The sequence below is a fragment of the Pipra filicauda genome, unplaced genomic scaffold (genome assembly GCF_003945595.2).
Source record: "Pipra filicauda isolate LSUMZ 115617 unplaced genomic scaffold, ASM394559v2 scaffold40_size4127951_pilon, whole genome shotgun sequence".
Taxonomy (NCBI): Eukaryota; Metazoa; Chordata; class Aves; order Passeriformes; family Pipridae; genus Pipra; species Pipra filicauda.
In genome coordinates, this window is record NW_024104543.1 from 1,779,265 (window position 1) to 1,799,488 (window position 20,224).

Below are 20,224 nucleotides of genomic sequence, written 5' to 3' on the forward strand. Positions count from 1 at the left end.
TAATGATAACTTTAGTCTTACCTTTCACGGTTACTGAAATGACATGATGAACTGAACCCAGTGTATTTCTTGCTATACACTTGTAGTTCCCAGAGTCAGCTTCAGAAACATCTATAATCTTTAGAGTTTTCTTAAAATTTTCAAAAAATGTTCTGTTGGCTGGCAGTTCCCCACCCTCTTTAATCCAGCGGATTACCGGTGTGGGTCTGGAGAAGCAGAAGCACAGACCAAATTTAGGGATTGAAGAAAAGGAAGATAAGACTTCAATAATTAATTTTTTTTAACATATGTTTTAGTATGTTAACGCCTGGAGGAGACTGAGGGGAGACCTCACTGCAGTCTACAACTTCCTTATGAGGGGAAAAGGAGGGGTAGATACTGATCTCTTCTCTGTGGTGACCAGTGACAGGACCCAGGGGAATGGCCTGAAGTTGTGTCAGGGAGGTTTAGGTTGGTGATTAGAAAAAAGTTCTCTTCACCCAGAGGGTGGTTGGGTGATGGAACAGGCTCCCCAGGGAAGTGGTTACAGCACCAAGCCCGACAGAGTTCAAGAAGTGTTTGGATGATACTCTCAGGCACATGGTGTGACTCTTGGGAATGGTCCTGTGCAGGGCTAGGGGTTCGACTTGATGATTCTTAGCGGCCCCTTCCAACTCAGCATATTCTGTGATTTCGAGAGCCTTTACCCAGATTCAGGGGCTCATGCAACAAATATGAAAAATATGCCAGCATTTGTTTCTAGGAAATGACAAGCTTCACTAACACTGTCAATGGCCATCTGTTCATAGGAGTAATAATTACAGAATACATTTGTCTGCTGATTAATTTAAAATACCTGATAGTTGATAAATGAAGACAAGTTTCAAATCTCATTGTGCTTCTACTATTAAATTGATGCTTAAGGTGTTTTTAAAGGTAGCTTCTAGATAATGACAAGTTTATAATTGTCCTTAGTGTGAGCAATATCCTAATGCTTCATGAACATCATAAATTTTACAGCAGAGCTGTAAGCAGATAGAAATATTTCTTATGAGAAATAAAGAAAAAAATGAAAGTGCTGAGTCAAGTATAGCTACTTGTCACTGCACCATGTCTAAACCTTGGTTATGCCCCCAGTTGTCCACTGAAGCTGAAAAGTTGTTCAAACACATGGAGATATATTTTTAAAATTACAAGAAATTAGAAGGTGTTCTACTCTTACTGAGTAGAATGTCCTCTTCCAAATAGTAATGACTCTAGGCAAATAGTCCCTTAGCAGTCTAATATCACAGATTTTATAACACAGACACTTATTTATGGTGTCCGTAATTAGGAATAGTTGTTTTAAAAAAAATATGCATCTGACCCTTTGTGGACAAGTATTCCCTCAGTGAATTATTTTTTTTTTTTAATTACATGACAGCTAAAGACACTAACCTGTATAATACTCTATATTTTTCATGGGTTTTATCCAGCCATTTTACCTGTGTTTGGATCACCAAATACTTTTATTGAAGGGCTGTCAAAAAGCATGTAACCATATTGCAGACAAAGATTACCTGAGCTGATGCTACTCACGGTCATGGTTTTGCTGGTGCTGCTGGTGCAATCACCTGAGCAGATCACAGCTGAGACAGAAACAATGCACCGATGCTCCTATCAAACTGTGTCAAGTGTGCATGAGAAGCCCTCTAGAGCTTATGCAAGTGAACACATGTGCATGATGCTGTAGTGCATGATTTACAGTTACTGGCTTTCCTCATGGCTAAGTCAGAGCCCTCTGCATTATATGCCTTTGTGCACTGTAAACACATTTACAGTTCCTGAAACAGGTACTGAGGATTTTCTATTTCTAAGCAATCTATTCTCAGATTTCTTCCTGAAACTAACTTAAGATCAACCTAATTAATGAAGTTAAATTGCTCTTTAGTAATTTTCTTCTTGCCCAATAACCAGCAGAAGCAAACTTGCATTGCATTGAAGAAACAAGTACCAATTAAACTCAATTACAATGAGAAATTTGATGTAAGGAGCTGAAGATATCTTTTAACAACTCCCATCTAGCTGATCTACTAAGTAATTACTAGCATATATAAGAAGCTTTCTCAGATTAGAACAGTAAAATCATGTCTATTTTTATATAATTTGAGAGCCTAATGATTGCAAACTTAGGAAAAAAACAGAGGCTGTATTCCTGAGAGCAATTCTTCGCATATTTGCCTGACTTCACCCTATGGCATTTCTTGCTTGTGTCCTTTAAAACCAACAGTATAACCCGTATCCTGTGCATAGGGTTTGAGAATCTGAGAAGGCAGAGGTCATACATATGTTCATAATCAGTTTTAAAGTCTGCTGATCCCCAAGTAAATGGAGGATTTCCTCAGTACAGCTCTTTCCATTCTACACTTCTGCTTCTTTGAAACACATAAGCTTATACAGCAGTAACATTTTAAGCATCTCTGAAAGGTTTCCCTCTGTTTCTGTATTTCTATTTAGAAAAAAAACACCTATCTAAAAAGTAACTCACAATCCTGCTGCAATGCACTCCAACAAAAGCACATTTCCTCTGAGTTCCACTTTGGTACTCGTGCTACCTGTAGGTGTTAGAAGAACTGGCTGCCTCTCTGTAACTGGCTTCGCTGAAACAAGAAAAATTCAAATAATTAATTTCTCTCAATACTGATCAAGTGCATACATCTATTCTCACATTTTGGACAGATTATGCTCTACATTGGCCATTTAAGTCATTGTGTAACACAACTACAGAGCTCAACACATTAGGTTTTGACAGACATAACATATCTGTTAAATGCCACAATTTTGAACATATACATGAAAAATGTTATTATTAAAGACAGGAGCAACTGATACAAAGCTTTTGCATAGACAACTATGCAGCCTTAATCGTAAGCAGCCCCTATTCACTTCAGCAGAATTATTATTATTAAATAAGCCACTAGTGTGAGGCACAGTGCAAGACTCAAAGTTACCAAAAATTTCTGGGCTTCCATAAAAATAAAGCAAATCTATTTTACTCAAAAATATAAACCAAGGGGATGAAAGGTATGCCCTGCTTTGTAATATGTTTTAATACTTTCTAGACAATGTGAGATGTGGTTTCAGAAGCTTTGTATTTTCCTCTTGCTGTATATTTAACTTTAATTCAAGCATTTCCCCAGTCTTGTAATAAAGAACCATTGATTAACCTGTAAGAAATAACTACAGTAAATAGGCAGCTATAAATATAAGACCAATTTATGACATTATACTCTGTTGGCTTTTGAAGTATTATAGTATTTCCTGTGCCTTTACGGAAGTCAAAATAAGAGTGTTTTCTGTAATCATAGAGTGTTTTCTGAGCATCCTCTAATTTTCTCTTATAGCAATTTACTATATAGGATTAAATTGCTCTGAAGTGCAGTAGCAATCTGAAACATTACAGTAATTTTTATTTTTTTTTAATGTGATTAGAAACACAATAAACTCTAAGTTTGTTAGGGTACGGGATTTACTGACAGATTAACATAAATACGATTTTAAATACAGTATGTGCTGTGAATTTCTTAAAAACTAGTACACAAAAAACATTGTTGAGAGAAAGGGGAAGTCTAGAGTCAAGAATGCAGCTGATAGTCACAGCAACAACTAATCTATCTCATATTTTGAGACTATGAAAATTCAGAAGTATTACCCCGGTGTTTCTGAGTTGTGACCCAATTGAACAGTATTTTCCTAACTAATTGTAGTTAATATATTGTTTTGTATTCAGGTATTTATTTCTTGTTTGTTCCTCCTGAATAACATGTAAGTTTTATGCAGAGAAGTAAAATATTCTGTGCCCATGTTTTATTTTGGATTTACGTAAGTTATGGTTTAATATGTACAGAGCCCCATTTGACAAGGAAAAAGACAAAATAGAGTAAATTATCAATTATTTTCTACATCACACAATATCAAGTGGAGAGTCTAGAACCTCAAGTGTTACAGAATCAGTGGTGCTCCAAAGTCAGCCTCGCTAAACATACACAGGCCTGTTTGGGAGGATTTAAGGCACAATATACAAAAGACAATTCAACATAAATTAATGGGAAGACCAGTTTAAACACCAAGCAAACGAAAGTCATCTTACTCCTACATAGTTATTTATACAGATAGTATTAAAGTGTTCAGATTTTTATTAATTCCAGTTTCACGCTCATGAATTAAGATAAAAATGAATGGTACATACAATAAGATATTAAATGTGAAGTGCATCTGTTAAATGCTTAATTGTTGTTATTTGTTATGCAACATATGATAGTGAATAGTCCTAGTGATAATGAACTATCAAACTACTTGGTAAATTGGAGGAAAAAGAAGAAAAAGCAACACAGTATAGAAGCAATCAACTAGACCATTTTTAAAATCTGCCCCAGTGTGAAAGGACTCATTTATAATAAGCATTTATATTTTTTATGAGCCATATGTTACAATAACATTGAAAAATTAAATATTTAAAAGGATCACACTGTGCAGTCCCTTCCTAAAGTATATATTATCACCAGCACTAATTGATACCTTTATTAGAAACTGAAAAGGGAGTAAAAGGTTAAGTAGCCATGGAGGTGAGGTTAGTTAACTAAATGCTACTGTGAAACAGGGAGTATCAGTGGGGACCAGTGTAACTCACCACCATAAATATCAGTGTCACTCAAATTAGCAGCTATAGTGTCATTCAATGAATCCACTGAAATAAACAGAATATCATGAAGAATGCATACAAGAGGGATAAATAAAAGTTCTGGGAATCAAAAGATGATGATATGGCCACGGTGAGTTAATCAAATGATTGATTAATTTGTTTCAATAGTTACAATATTCATAATAACTTTATATTATTGCATTGGAAAACCATCTGAAAACTTATTTTTTACATGGTATTTTTTCTATATTTCAAATCTTACAAAACATTTTTTCAGAAGACAAAGCCTTATAAAGGGAAAAATGGTAGCTTTTAAAATGTCAAGAAAATTGGAGATTACATTGCCCAAGTTTATACAGTAGAACAATTTCTTATTTAGAATTAAAATGACAACATTCCCTAGCGTAACACTACTTAAAGTCAGCATATAACTTGAGAACTCTGGATAAATACTACATAAATATGTAATTAGGTAATGCAATACCTACATGAAAATACTTTTACAGAAATGGGTTGTTTCTGCTGTATAGTTTGTGTATGATTAAATCTTGCATAGCAGATATAGTCCTCCCGGGTGTCTTCTGGTTGTACATTAGAAAAATAAAGATCTCCATTTAGACCTTGTGAAACTCTTTCACTTTGAGGCAGCCTTTGGAAAGCTAAGGGAAAACAAGGACACATTTATCTCAATTATAATACACACTCCATTATTATGATCTGCAGACTCCACATTTGCTCAATTACACTGTTTGTGGCTTTGTACATACAGACATTTCTAAGTTTCCCAGCAAGTTCCCCTGTCTTCCCATTCTTCCCCAGTGGGTTAATCTACAACTTACATGAAGATCTCCAGCTGCTTTTGACTTCATGCTTTTGGGCTGTATGTCTGCTTGTTTCTTCATTTCTACAGAAATGGAAATTCTCTGAATTTTAACTTACAGGGAAACTCCACCATCTGGTCTTGGTAAGTAAACAATGATCTACTATGCAGAAAAACTGCAAAAAGTAAACTACTTCTGCATAAAAACCAAACTCACCATTATCCATCCAAAATATTATAGGTGGTGGTAAGCCAACAGGAGGTCTGCAGTGCAGTACTAGTGAATCACCTTCGCGAACCTGATGTGGTTCTAGTTTTTCTTTGGTCCACAAAGGCGATCCTACAGAAAGTAATTTTAACACACACACAAAGTATGGATTGACAAAACCTCCAAAATTTATGGGAAAATGCACATAATATTCCAGAAAAACAGAAGAAGTACATGCATCGAAATGTTAAGTCCTGTCACATTTACTAAAGATTTAATTTTTGTTCTTTTTTTATGTTTTCTGGAAAAAAAGTGCAGCATTGATTTGCTGAAAGTATAATCAAATGATTCAAATAATTTTGCCTTCTCACAAAAGGTTTTATAACAGTAACTTGAAAAGTTTTAACTATGATAATGAAAAAAAAAATGATGTACTAAATTAGAAGGAGCAGACCTTCTTGAAACAATATTATACATGCAGTTCTATTAAAACGTAAGAACAGTACATTTTAAGCTGAGAAGCTTGAAAAACTAATCTGAGATTAAAAAGCACATAAAAAGCTGCAAAAACGGTCCACCATTAATAAAAATTTTTTAGCCTTATCTTCTTTTTAGTCCCAATCTGTTCTGTAGTAAAGCTATTACAAAAACTGTGGAACACAGGCTTTGTAAAAAGAATAAAAATTGTCATCAGCAATGACGTGCACTAAGGATTTAAATATTTTATTTTAATAGTAGTGTCATATATACAAATCAGTTTTAAATATGATAGGTCATCTAGATGTACTAAGAAAAAAACCCAAGTTATTAAATTTTCTAAAAAAATATTTGAGAGAACATGCAATACAGTATTAAATCTAAGTATCAGAAAAGCGACAGTAACTTTTAACAAAATCACTTTGATGATTAAATTTTTAAGACAGGAAAACAAAAAGGCAAAAAGTTCATAAGAAAATAAGAAAACCAAAGTGTTTCACATTTTCTGAAAATTAAGAGCTTTACTTACTAGAAGGCCTTATAACAATATTGTTGGAAATGGCTGCTCCTCGTTCATTCCTTGCTGTACACTGGTATACTCCTTCATATGCTTCTGCCTTCCCACCATTCATAATATTTATGACAAGGGTCCCTGAATTTGGTTTCATTGTTACCTGTGCATCTTTATCTATATCAAAATGAGTTCCATTGCGTGTCCAGGAGAAGCTAAAATAATAAAAACAAAAAGAAAAATTTCTTCTTGAGCTGCCTTTTGTAGATTGTATGAAAATAAGAAAAAAAGTAGTCACCAAAAAATGCATGTTATTTCTTCTTTAGCAGATAAATAAGACTTCTTCCAAAATAAATGAGCTAATGACGTAATACAGCACTTTTAATATGAGAAATTGGGCAATGTTTTAAGATAAAAGGTTTTGGCTGAACTTGTTAACAGGAGCCATTTCAAAGTCAATGTGTTTTTTTTTTAAAAAATACATTAAAGGATTCTGAGGTTAATCATACATGGAAAGGAACTGATTTCGTTTCTGATAAAAATGATGCAGTAACATCTGCAAGAACTGATACTGCTAAAGCTGCATTAGCATTTCCATTATAAAACCTATTGTTGAAAGCACCTGTAAACCTGTCTTGCTCTGGGCTGAAATGTGCCATCTCAGGCCCCAGCAGAAGACCATTTCTTTTAATTGGTTTGGTAATTTTGAAGTTATGCAAATGAATTAAAGACTATGTGGTGAGTTTGATTTCTTTTCACTATTATAACACAACCAATCATGACTCTTTAAACGAAATTATATAGTCTGATAGCTAATAATTAATCTAGTAAATTTATGCTGGTGCTACTCAAAGCAAGTATAAAAGTAGTCACTAAAAATGAAGACTAATAGAACCCACAAAAAAATTGTAAAGAAGCAGAGATTCACAATCTGCAACTTAGACTACTGTAAACACCAATTTCTTATATATGCTCTGTTAATGGTCAAAAGTATAGTCATAGAAAACTAGACCAATGCCTGTGAAGTGCTGAGTGCTCACAGGTTCAAATGCTGTAAAGAGCAGCTTTCATACTTGTTACACTTTTGCTTCAGAATCTTAAGCACAGTCTATGTGCTTACCGGTTAGAATGCCTCCTAAAATGGAAACTTAAATGGTACTGGAAAAGCTGAAATTCTAAGGGACTCACACTGTACACTGACCTTCTGCAGCATGCAGACATGCTATTTGCACTTTGTGGTGGGAGACAGAACTAGACCTGACCAGCAGCACTGCATCACACTGCAGCGTTTTTGGGAGGACTAGCAGGCACAGCGAACCAACAGCAAACCTCTTTTATAACACCTTGTGAAAGAAGCTTCAGAAAGTGGGGTTTCTGTAATCCTCTGCTACCAATAACTGAAGGATGCGGGAAATTGTAATGTAGCTTCAATTGAGAGGTAGCATATGTGGTACAAACCCCTGAATTTGAGAAACGGGAAAGTCAGAGTCTTTGCTGCTCAAGAAGCACATCCATAAACCTTTATGCCAGATGCTCTCACCAATAAGAAGCTGCCTTGTTCTAACAACCAATTCACACCGTGGGCTGAGAAAGTTCAAATTCAGAGCTTTTGAGCAGATCAAGTTCCAATATGCATTTGCAGGTTATCAGGACTGATGGACCAGACTAACTATTGATATAAATTAATTGGATGTCATATCTTGAAAAATAAAGAAGACTAAGCACAAGCTTGTAAAACTCATGAAAAAATTCTGTACCAAAATCCTGTCTCTTCCTCTGTAGTAGGGGAACAAAGACAGCTACAGGTTTGATGGGGAAAATGAGGATGTAGAGCAGCACACAGCTGCTGAGCACTAGCACACAGCTCAGGTTAGTTAGTCTCACAGACAGCATCCTTTTTTCTCAGGTAATTCCAACCAAAAAAGACATTCAAGAGAAACATCTGAAGAAGCAATACGGTTGTCCCAAAGTGCACAATAATCATCTGATCCTCCAGGTCAACACCCAGACTCTTAAAAATGGCATTGGGCCAGCTAAATTAAAGTGCTGGTAAACACAGCAGATCTGTGGCACTCCTATCATTAATGGAACACTAGAAAGGGTGAGAATATCCCAGACAATCTCCATCTTCCCCATTCTGCTGCCCAGCATGATAATGACCAGGATGCCAAGGCAACCAGCAGGAATAATGTACCAAAAAGCCTGGTTATCCAGAAGAAGTACATTTAATGAGCTCTGTCTGTGTCTGAATGAACAGTTATAGACTGACCTTGCTAGTAAGTTGTAGCATAACATTGCTGAGCACAGAGAGATGCACATTTCTATGTTCATAGTCTCTGAAATCAGAGGCAGATACTAACAGTGCCAGAATGTATCATGGCTATTGCTGTTTCCAGTACAGGTACTCAGTGTCTTGAAATGAATAGTTTTTAAGTATTTAAAGACCCTGAAAGAGGATCTTAAATTTAAAGAGAACCTTAAAATGGACAAAGATCAGGAATCTGATCTATGTAGAGGGCTACCATTTCTGTCAAAACCAAAACTTAAGGCTATTAAATACTCTTGGTAAATCAAGGCTACTGAACATTAAAACTGATACACATTATATTCTGACAAAATGTATTCCAAGATGAGCCTCAAAAACCAGAATGATTTACAAAACATTAAATGTGAATTTATTAGTGTTACTCTGAATTCACTCAACGTCCATTGTCCTTAAAGACAATGCTTAAATCTGGAATGTGATCCAGTTCATAGTACGGCATGTCTCTTTGTGTATTCCATGGGCATTTACCTATCTACTGTTCAAATAATTGTTTATTATTTTATTGGTAGAGCTTTGAGAATGAAAATACTACGGTTGTTTGATTAATACAGAAAACTTTAAATGTCAAATATGAGAAGAGTCAAATTTACCACTATCTGGTAGCTGTCTAAATTACAGAGGTAGGGGTGCATGCATGTTTCTGCATGTGCAAGCATATTCATACACATAATCTTGTTAGTTTACAAAAGTTACAGTATTTTCTCCTAGTTCTTCCATGCTGTTAGGCCAACAAAAGCAAAACAAAATGCTACTAACCTAGGAGGTGGCTTTCCTTTGGCTTCACACTGTATTACAATATTCTCTCGAGGGTCAACAATGTAATCTTTTGGAGATTGATGAGTTATCGTAGGAGGTTGTGACACTTCATTATGGAATATAAGAAAGAGAGACGAATTTAACAATGCTTTCAAAGTATCACCAAACCAGTTTTGTAAACAGAGAAAGCAGAATTGTGATTAGCAAGCAAATCAGTGACAGAAGAATGGGATTAAAGTATCCTTTGTATCAGGAGGCTGAAGTGCTCTACCCTTGTAAATCAGTGTAGCTATACTAACTCCCAACTGAGCTATCCTGATTTACTGTGGGTGAAGATCTTGGCCAAAAAGTTTAATGAATGTCACTTCTATACCTCAGATTCCAACAGATTTCCACAAAACCAAAGGACACTCCAATTCTAAGTCCAACAATCTGAAATGAAGAGTTGGAAGGCATAAACCTTCATGAAATGTTTTTTACTACACAGAAGGAAAGAAACACACACTGCTTTGTGTTTCTAAATATTTTTTTATTTCCAAATTCTCTATGGGTGTAACCCTTTTCACACACTTATTACGCTCAACATAATCTATAAAGCATGCTTTTAGGAACTACTTTTCAGGAGTAAAAAATGTGTTAAAAGACTCTGTAAAAATGACAAAAATAGTACCTACTTTCCAAATAAAGTAAACATGTAGAAAAAGTAAAGTACTGATTCCCCAATAAGGAACCCAATAAGAATTTAGTCAATCTTGTGAATTGCCCTGGAAGAAACAAACATTCCACATTTGTAATTTGTCAAGCACTCTAGAATGAGTAGCACAGAACAGAATTGATTCACCTGACACAATAGTTGGTGCCTACCTATTTAATGTAATTTATAATCTTTTATCAATATCTATGCTGATTTTTGCATTAAAAATATCATGTCTGCAATATTAAGATAGTGAGAAAGGTGTCTTCCTCAACATTATTCATCTGTTTATAGTTTAGCATCATCTAAAGGAATCTGTTTAATAACATGCCCATTAACATCTCTGTCTGAATGTTGTAAATTGCCTGTCCAGCTATGCTACTGCTTTGGGGTAATTTCTAGCAACTTGAACAAAATATTTCAATCACTAGAGTTAGCTGTATTCTCATGCCTCTTTCTAGCCAGTTAAAATTGTAAAACTGGGATTTTTACTTTAAGTCTTCCCTACCATAATATATAAAGTAGTCTGTTGCACAGACAGAGGTAGCCTTCTGTAAAACCGTACTGACAAGAAACAGCCACGGAAAAAACTTCAGATCATGAAATCATTAACAAAATACAGCAGCTAAGCAGAACAGAACAGGCCATGCAGGAGCAATGAGGGAGGAAGTATTTTTACATGATCATGCCTTTGTGTGTATTTCTTTAGAGGCACTTTGAAGACAGTCCCTTTTCCTCTCAGGGGCATATTTCAGGGTCAATACTTGCCAGATGCTTACTTGGGAAAAGCAAATACACTCCGAAAAGGGACATGACATGAACGCTGCCCAACCCACAGGATATTCCATCTGATGCACATCAAAGACCTGAAATCTCTATTCCTGTGCTATGCACTGCACTTAAAACTGATTGAATTAACCATGACACTAGAGCTTAGTTAGGAGAAGCCATAAAAATATGAGGTCTACTTAAATAACTGTATCCACTATGGATATAAAAGTATCTCCAACTCAGATATGTATAATAGTACAAAAGTACATATATGCCCTGTTCTAGAGCAAGCAGCAATCACAAGTATAGAAGCCATGTTGATGAGAACAGAGCTGCGATGGGCAGGGCACGTCTCCAGGATGAAGGACCACCGCCTCCCTAAGATCTTGCTTTATGGTGAACTTGCCACCGGCTGCCGCATGAGAGGAGCCCCAAAGAGAAGATACAAGGACTCCCTGAAACAACATCTCAGCCTTGGCCATATTGATCATCATAACTGGTCTACTCTGGCCTCCAATCGATAGGCCTGGAGACACACCATCTATAACGCAGCTGTCTCCTTTGAGAACACACGCAGGATCACCCTCGAGGAGAAAAGACAACGCAGAAAGAATACACCATCTAAGGAGTCTTTCTGCTGTGCCTTTTGCAATCGGACATGTCTGTCTCGTATTGGCCTCATAAGTCACCAACGTGCATGCAACAATTGTGGATAGAGCCTTCCCAAATCTTCGTTCGCGAAGCCCGGCCATGAGACATATATGCCAATGAATTTATTTTTTATCAAGTACATTTACTCCTGAAAGTAGTCATAAAACACTGCACATGCTGATACTGAGTAAATATTTTAATGTTCAGATAGCACACCATCAAAAACCACACAATTAATTTTTTCAGAATATTAGAATGTTGATTTATGTACAGTAGTTTGCTTTCTGAACACTGCATGCACAAAACATCTAGATACAGCAAACCAATCAGTATTACTTTTCAGCAGCACACAGCCTAGTTTTAGTGAAGAGGAACTTACATTCTTCTAGAAGTTTTGCTTTTATTTCCACATCAGAATCAGCAGTTGAATGGACAAATGGAGATTAAAGAGAAACATTTGTTAGTGAAAAGAAAATTAGCAATTTTGAGAGGGAAGATAAGTATGTCTGACAAGTACATTGGTCACCATTAAAAAGTAAACATTTAAAACATTTAGCACTGTAAGCCATGCAGGGAGGCCTGAAATCCCAGCTACAGTTTTCATTGTGTCAGTTATTACTACATTTATCTCAAAGCTCATGGTATGAGAAACTTTTCTGAAATGTTGACTTTTTAAGGGCAACCATGATATGTGATTTTGGTCTTGCAAGGACACAAAACACGAATATTGAGGAGACAGCAATTCAACATTAGTGGAGTGCACTGCCCTCATGTTGCAGTCAAAATCAATCCACTCATACGATCACAAAGAGAATGCTTCAGGTTAAAATTACTCTTGTAAATACAGAAGCACCTAATTCTACTCAACAGACTTGCAACCCCTTTTGGTTTGAAAAATAACTAAAACAAAAAAAATCATCTTAGCTGTCACATCTTTATTGCTTACTTCAAATGTTTTGCATACACGTCTCTTTATCAATAATGTATTACAGCAGGTCAAATGCCTTTGGGTCACCTACATTTTCAGTCATCCCTTACCTGCTTTGAGGAGACACTGACTAGGAACTAATGAACTGCAAAGAATAGGAACTGCTAATCTGGATGAAACCTAAAGGTTCAACTAATCAACTGTGTTCTCACCACCAGGTCTCTGCGGTGGATATTTATGGAAGACCTACAGAAAATATATGTCCTTCCCTTGAGGTGCTCTCCCAGAGCCCATTCTCATCATTATTTATGAAAGCAATAACATCATTACAGATGCGATTTCTGTTAATATTAGTTTTGGATAAAAATTCAAGCATGTGGCTTTATCAGACCTAACAAAGTTATTAAGCATTAAGGAGTAGGGAATTAAATTCTCAGTAGAGAACTAAAATGATACATCTAAAAGAGCTACTCATTTTTGTCTCTTGATGCATTTCTGGTAAATTTAACCTGAAGTCTTGCTCTATAGATAAAGATATTAGAGTGGTGCACAATTTATATTAGTTCCTAAACTACAAGATGGGGGTTTAAAACACTATTTGCAGACTGTAAAGATATTTATGCAGAAAAATTAAGTTTAGAAAATAAGACATTAATTCAAAAAACTTTTGAATCCCTCTTTAAACCAAAGCTTATCGCTCTAAAGACATTTAGAGCACAAGTTTGATGTGATTCAAATATATTGATCTTGTTACAGAAATACAGGTCACTGGTTTGATAGGCTTGTAAAAATGCATGGGGGGGGAACCCACCAAAGCAGTTGCAATTTATGTCACTGAAATTATTAAAGAAAAACATGCTTTGTGGAAGGCAGGAAGGTATCACAAACATGGGGGTAAAAGAAAGTCATGCACATTAGAATCACAGGCAAATTTACTGATGTATTAATCCATCAGTTTAACACCAGCCCTAATGTTCTCTTCCCTGGTAATTAGTTTAATAAATGAATAGTCACTATGAGATGCAACATGGTTCACTGAATCCTGAAAATGTGATCATGCTTATTTTAGAAAGAAAATAGCAACCTAAAGCATGAATAATTTAATAAAATCAGTTATTAGGACTATAAAATGCAGCATCTACGATTGCTTCCTTTTCAGCATGGAGCCCTACCTTCAAGGTTCCCCACTAACACAGTCTTATATTAGACAAGAACTTCAGATCTTGGGATTTCCTCTCTTTCAGATGCTTCCTCACAAATCAATGCTGGAGTTCCCTGCTCAGCACATATTTTTAACTTAAAGTTAAGTATTTAACCGTTTTCAGGCACTGCTTAGGAAATCTAAGAGCCTAATTTACCCTTTGGGATCAAAAAATAAGATGCTTTGAGTATCTGAATTTTAGGTATTTGAATCTTTTACCAGTTTACGTAGCAGCTCCTGCAAACTTCTTCTCTGGAGGTAAGGGTGATTGATGACAGCAACTAAGAATTGTCATGGGGTTTTCAGCAAATTATCAGTATGATCCTAACTTCACAAATAATTAGCATTTAGCTGGCCTTCTCTGCCCTTCTTAATTTTGGTCAAATAATGTGTTCAACAAAGGCACACTGAAGTGTAAGTAGAATCCTGTGAGAATCCTGTGTTAAACCTTCTCAAGTGAACAATGTAACTCATTTTATTGCACAGGTTTTGAAAATTTTCAGTAAATTAGTGTAAATATTCGTAATCATAATGCCCTGATTGAAATGTTTATCTCCACATTTAGCTCCATGTTGGAGTTATCTTCAGCTTTCTACAGAAATTATTTAACTAAATTGCCATTATTCTACACTTATTTAGCAGGTTAATACTTACAGTCAAGAGGTACGTCCAATGCAGAAATCATTTGGCACAGAAAGAGGATCAAGAAAGGTTTACTTGCAGGTATGCTCTTCTTTTTCATCATGATTTTAGGCTGTACTGAGTAAATCACACTTGAAGAATGAAGTTCAACTTCATCAGACCAGGTAGCTTGCAATAGTTATGTAAATATAGACAAGAAACCTGTAAGCAAACAAACAAACAAGAATAACAATATGGAGATGCAATGGAGAGTTGAATGATCACATACATCTTAATAATACTATGAAATACAAGCAATCTACATACTATATTCAGGGGTAATAGTTGCACCATATGTTCTAACGAAATCCAGAAGTTCTTAGGACACCTAGATCATATCACTTTCCTAAGGAAGCTACTGAACAACTCCTATAATCTTATTGAATGGAAATAGAAATGCCTCTCCTAAGAAAGATAAAGCATCAGTCCAGCTAGTTAAAAAAGAGTATATACTAAAGATAATAGTCCTCTGAAGTAGATTTAGTGGATTAAAGCTCTGAAGGCCCACCTAGCTTCTCTTTCAATCACTTTGCACCAGTCTTGGAAAGAGTTATTTAGGCATCTACTCCAATGAAAACATGTCTGGCCACAAATCTGCTAAGTAAACTGTAGGATCTTCCTGCAGCTTTGAGTTAGGTATCTCAGCTTTTCCCTGCTTTGGAACTCTTTCTAATACACAGATGTACACTGAACACTTCATGAAGTGTACACAAGAAGACTTCATGAAGGTGCTGAGGTGCTACCTTATGGACTGTACCTAGGCTCCTATTCCTGGATATTTTGATTCCACTCAAAATAGATAACATCAAAATTTATCATTTCTAGCCTGAAACCAAAATCTAATTAACTGTCAGCGTATTAGCAAACACTCTTCTCCTTTCCTATGTGATGGAATGTCAGAAATGAAACTTAAGGGAAACCTGTTCTTGGAAATGTGCTAGATTTTCCTCCTTGACCAAGCATGAGAGATCACATTAGCCACACAGAATGATTCAGGCTCCCTTCTTATTTTTACTGCATTTAGGACCAAGCTCTAACTTACAAGAATATTAAAGGAGTGAAAACTAACTGCTTGCAAGCCCCATCAGCATCACCAGTGAGCTAAAAAGAGCTACACAGCCTTAGAATCCAAATGATGCTTACACAATGTGTTCTCAGAAAATGGACATCAGCTGAGAAACTACTTCCCAGATGCCAGATGGATCAGAAAGTTAACAGTCATCAGCATTAATTCACCTTGAAGAGAACACTTCCTCAGCTATGGCTACAGATGTGAAACACAATGTTATCCAGTCCACAAAGAGTTAAGTTGCAAAGAAGCAGCTGCTTCACCAATCTTAAATGAAGAGTTATTTGTGCTTTCTGAAGTTACTTACCCCATCTATGCTAAGAATTTCCCTCAATCTTAACATTACAGAAGAAATTATGCCTCTTAATTGCTGCTGTAAACAGTGTTTCTCTTTGTATAGTCTTCTGAGCAGAGACTGGAACTGGAAACCAGAACTGAGGTGTAGAGCTCAACCTCTCATCCTAACCTAGCACATCAAACTCCCTGATTCTTACTGCCACTATCTATAACACAAATGTTTGTTTCAAAATCAAAATATTTCCAGCAGGTTAGAGTCCTAGAGATGTGCTACTCCTTGGAGCTCTTGGGAACTGCTGACTGGGGCACCACCGTAGAGGACAAATTGCTTATTCACATTCAAAACTACCTATAGTACTGCATACTGTAACGTAACAACTAATTATTTGTCATGGCAGATTAGAAAAATTACAAAACTCATCTAAGAGAGAATACCAGAGTTCTAGCCTTTGCATAATTATTTTTACAAACTGGAACTGCACTCACAGACAAGGTGGCAAAATACCGGTTTAAGGTATACAACAGGAAAGCATGACAAATACCCAAACTTTCCTAGAAAAGCAAACTGAATTTTATTACACTTTAAATGAGCACTCTAAATTGCTGAGGGTTCAGCTGGGGAAGGGGAGAAGTGTTCTTCATTCCATTTTTGGCACACATAACTTATTACATTCCTGCTGCAGTGAGCAAGGGGAAGGAGAAGAGCTTCCATTGAGAGTGCTTGAGAGCACTCCAGAGTGTTTCCTGCAACAAAGCGCTCTCCAGAAAAGCTGATTTTGTTCCACCAACCACAGCTGTCTGCTCTTCTCCACACTGTTCTCCTGATCTTTATGTCATCTCCTCATTACAGCATCACTACAATTAACAAGGTATCCTCTCTGTACAACGTGTTTGACCCAGGTTTTATAGGATACTCTTTGAAGTATTCCACAAGTGAAGCTTGACTTTTGTTGTTTCTTCTCCAAGCAACATTTCAGTTCTCCTTACAAAACCCAGAAAACTTGATTATCCAATTTATTGTCTTGTTCTTTTACCATGTAAAATGAGTATTGCAGTGATTTGAGAGTATTTTAAAATTCAATTGCATTTCCTTTGAACAAGTACAAATGAATGCACAAGCAGTGGTGAATCAGGCATGTGCAATTAAAATGATTGGGAAAGTAATACCCTTGAGAAAATGTCCCACATTGTATACCTGTGCTACTGCAGTGTTCTAGTAGGATACCTATTGAATCTACTGCTTGGACATTTGGATATATTATGGGAATTCAGCAGGCAGCGGGAATTATAAAGCCGAGCCTGCACACTGACTTTACCACTCCTCAGAGAGGCAATGTGCCCAAATGGTTTGTGATAGAACATATTACTGAAAACGTTTTTAGGTTTGTCAGCACAACTGGGTGCTCTTGTTGAATATATTCAAGGTTTAATCTGGCATAATTTCTTATGAATACAACAGCTGCTAAGTAGAACTAAACATTGCTTTGACATAATATTATCTACTACAAAATAAGGCCAGGCCTCTAAGCGATCAGTGTAAAGGCTTCAATTTCAAAACTTGAAATATTTATACAGCAGATTGCCTTTTCCTCCAGATGATTTATTTAAGATCTCTTGTAACTCAGACATTTTGTCCTACCCTTTTCATAGGAAAACATATTTATTTTGACAGCTGGTTCAGGAGTCTACTCACCAATTTGTAAAAATAAGATGTTCTATACCTACATACTCCTTAGGTACTTAACAAAATGTCACTTGTTATGTCTCCTGTGCTTCTTGCTGAGATGCTGATTGTGACAAACAACTTTGACTCCCATTTGCTATAGTATAGTAAACAGGAGTCAAATAAGTAAAAATGTATAAGCAAAGTATAGTAATATTTTATCACAAAGGATAATATCAGATTTCAAAAGGGAGGAGTTTTATGTATGACAAAAGATAAGGATCAAGTGAGACTTGATCCAACTTTTTTCACTTAAAAAAAAAAAAAGTACTGCTTTTCACAAATGAGCTACAGAAAGGCACAACTGGAAGAATGGAAGCACCAGTGAGCCTGAGGTAAACTACACGGAGAAGCACAAAACACAGTTTGGTTCCAGTGGTCTCTTCGCTGGTACCATTTGGACATAAACAAAAAAACCAGATACTTTGCAAACACAAAAAAACCCCAGCATATATACAGAAGGGATCATTTGGGAGGCAGAATCCAAGATTGCTTTTCATACTATAAAAATGGGACAAGGATCTTCTCCTTAATTTTAACAGCTCAAGAGCAAATGAATCACAGAATTGTTCAGGTTGGAAAAGACGTTTAAGATCATCAAGTCCAACCCAGCACCGCCAAGTCCAACTATATTTCTAAGTGCCACATCCATTTGTCTTTTAAATACCTCCAGGGATGACGACTCAACCAATTCCCTGATTGTTCCACTGCTTGATAATTGTTTCAGTGAAGAAATTTTTCCTAATATTCAATCTAAACCTTCCCTGGAGCAACTTCAGGCTGTTTCCTCTTGTCTTATTGATTGCTGCTTGAGAGAAGACACTGGTACATCACAGGTTACATCCTTCCCCTCTGAAGGAAGTCTCTATGCTACTCCCTTAATCATGTTCAGGCACTGTCTGGAAGAATTAGGATTGGATCAGGTCAATATCTGCCACAGAGAGTGTTAACAATTGAACAGTATCTGGGATTGTAGATCCACACCCACGCACACACACCCGCAACCCCTCAGTATATTTTACTGTGCTATACTAGTACTGAATAATACTAATTCCTAATTGGGATATTAATACAGACAGACACATTCTCAATGGACATTTCGAAGTTGAATCAGTTAAGGCTCCAGTTGACAGAGGGAACATGTTTTTCCTCTAGCTGTCTTCAACATAATCACATGGGATCTTTAATTGACTTTAAAGTGGTGCTGCAATATTTCTTTATTAGGATGTAAGATCTGTAAGGGAGTGTATTTACTGACATTCAACCTAGTGCAAAGTTAAAGATAGTATTTTCTAAATGTAATATTGTTTCACAGAGATTTGATGTATCAGCTGATTATGCATTTCTACTATTACATTATTTTAAGACAAAAAGGCCTCTATAAATGTGAATGAAAACCAAGGCCAATGTAAGAAATGTGAAAGGGTTATAAAATTGCAAGACAGAAGAACTGGAATATTTCATACACATTAGGAAAAAAGCATTCTCTTCTATATAGACATGATTGAATTAATGGGGAACAAGTTAGACACTGAAAATTAGAGGAAAATTAGTACTGAGCAAAACACTCCCTCTGCTTAATTTGTCTAATACCTGTATTTTTTATCATAGTGAAAGACAGATACAATCAGAATATAGGAAAAAATAAAGAGTTTTCAAGGAAATCTGTTTCAAAGAAGCCACAGAAACATATCCACAGATCACGAAAAGCAAATTCAAATGAGGTAAATGTATTTAGTGACTTGTACATAGAAAAGAGTGTTGATGGTTAATAAATAAAAAGAACAAAACACTTTCTTTTGAGGACAACTGCAATACCTTTATCACTTAATGAAAGATCTTTACAGGGCTTATGTGTTTTATACAACCATGCTAACTATGCAAGTATCAATAAAATGATTTAAAGTATTTTTGAACAACTGGTTTTGAATTTCACACTTCTTTTTTTAACTTATCTGGCATTTGCAGTAATAGGTAACATAAAAAACTCTGATTGGAAATGATTACTTAATTTAAAATCTTTCAAATAGAAACAGATAACAACATACTTAGTGTTACAGTACCTAAGTGTCATGGACACAGTACTAATAGAAACAAGAATGCTATTTGAGTATTGCCTTTATTATAACTGTTTTTTATGGAGGTAGCATGACATAATAGACTAAATACCCACACGTGTGTTAAACCTGAGTACTATTCACTCCTGAAAAGTGTAGTCAATTCAACTTCCATTGGCTTGCTTTCCCCATCATTCTCTTACCTATTAGATGTAAATTATCCAGTCTTAATCTACTTACCACAGGACATATAGCTCTGGGGTGTCTGAACACAGGTGTCCATAAAAAGAAATAATTTTTAAATTTTCCAAAAGTATACCAAATTAGAACTATTTCTCATCTTCTAGAACTTTTCTTGAAAACACCCTACTGCTTTCCTCCAAATTATTCGTTT

General features: G+C 35.9%; 1 protein-coding gene across 50 annotated transcripts in view; it reads right to left on the reverse strand.

Annotated features, from left to right (window-relative positions):
• NRCAM (neuronal cell adhesion molecule) overlaps nucleotides 1-20,224 on the reverse strand; it is a 152,184-nt gene that overhangs the window by 51,974 nt on the left and 79,986 nt on the right. For 22 of the 50 annotated variants that reach the window (XM_039385392.1, XM_039385388.1, XM_027710861.2 and 19 more), the window contains 9 exons: nucleotides 14,658-14,846; nucleotides 12,254-12,271; nucleotides 9,759-9,864; nucleotides 6,695-6,891; nucleotides 5,698-5,820; nucleotides 5,149-5,319; nucleotides 4,649-4,705; nucleotides 2,507-2,618; nucleotides 22-206 (listed from right to left, as the gene is read on the reverse strand). In XM_039385392.1, coding sequence (XP_039241326.1) covers nucleotides 22-206; nucleotides 2,507-2,618; nucleotides 4,649-4,705; nucleotides 5,149-5,319; nucleotides 5,698-5,820; nucleotides 6,695-6,891; nucleotides 9,759-9,864; nucleotides 12,254-12,271; nucleotides 14,658-14,748 — 1,060 coding nt within the window. In that variant the 5' untranslated portion in view covers nucleotides 14,749-14,846. Of the gene's footprint in view, nucleotides 1-21; nucleotides 207-2,506; nucleotides 2,619-4,648; nucleotides 4,706-5,148; nucleotides 5,320-5,697; nucleotides 5,821-6,694; nucleotides 6,892-9,758; nucleotides 9,865-12,253; nucleotides 12,272-14,657; nucleotides 14,847-20,224 lie in introns of those variants that run through there. The other 28 variants (XM_039385401.1, XM_039385395.1, XM_039385394.1 and 25 more) reach the window with 7 other exon arrangements.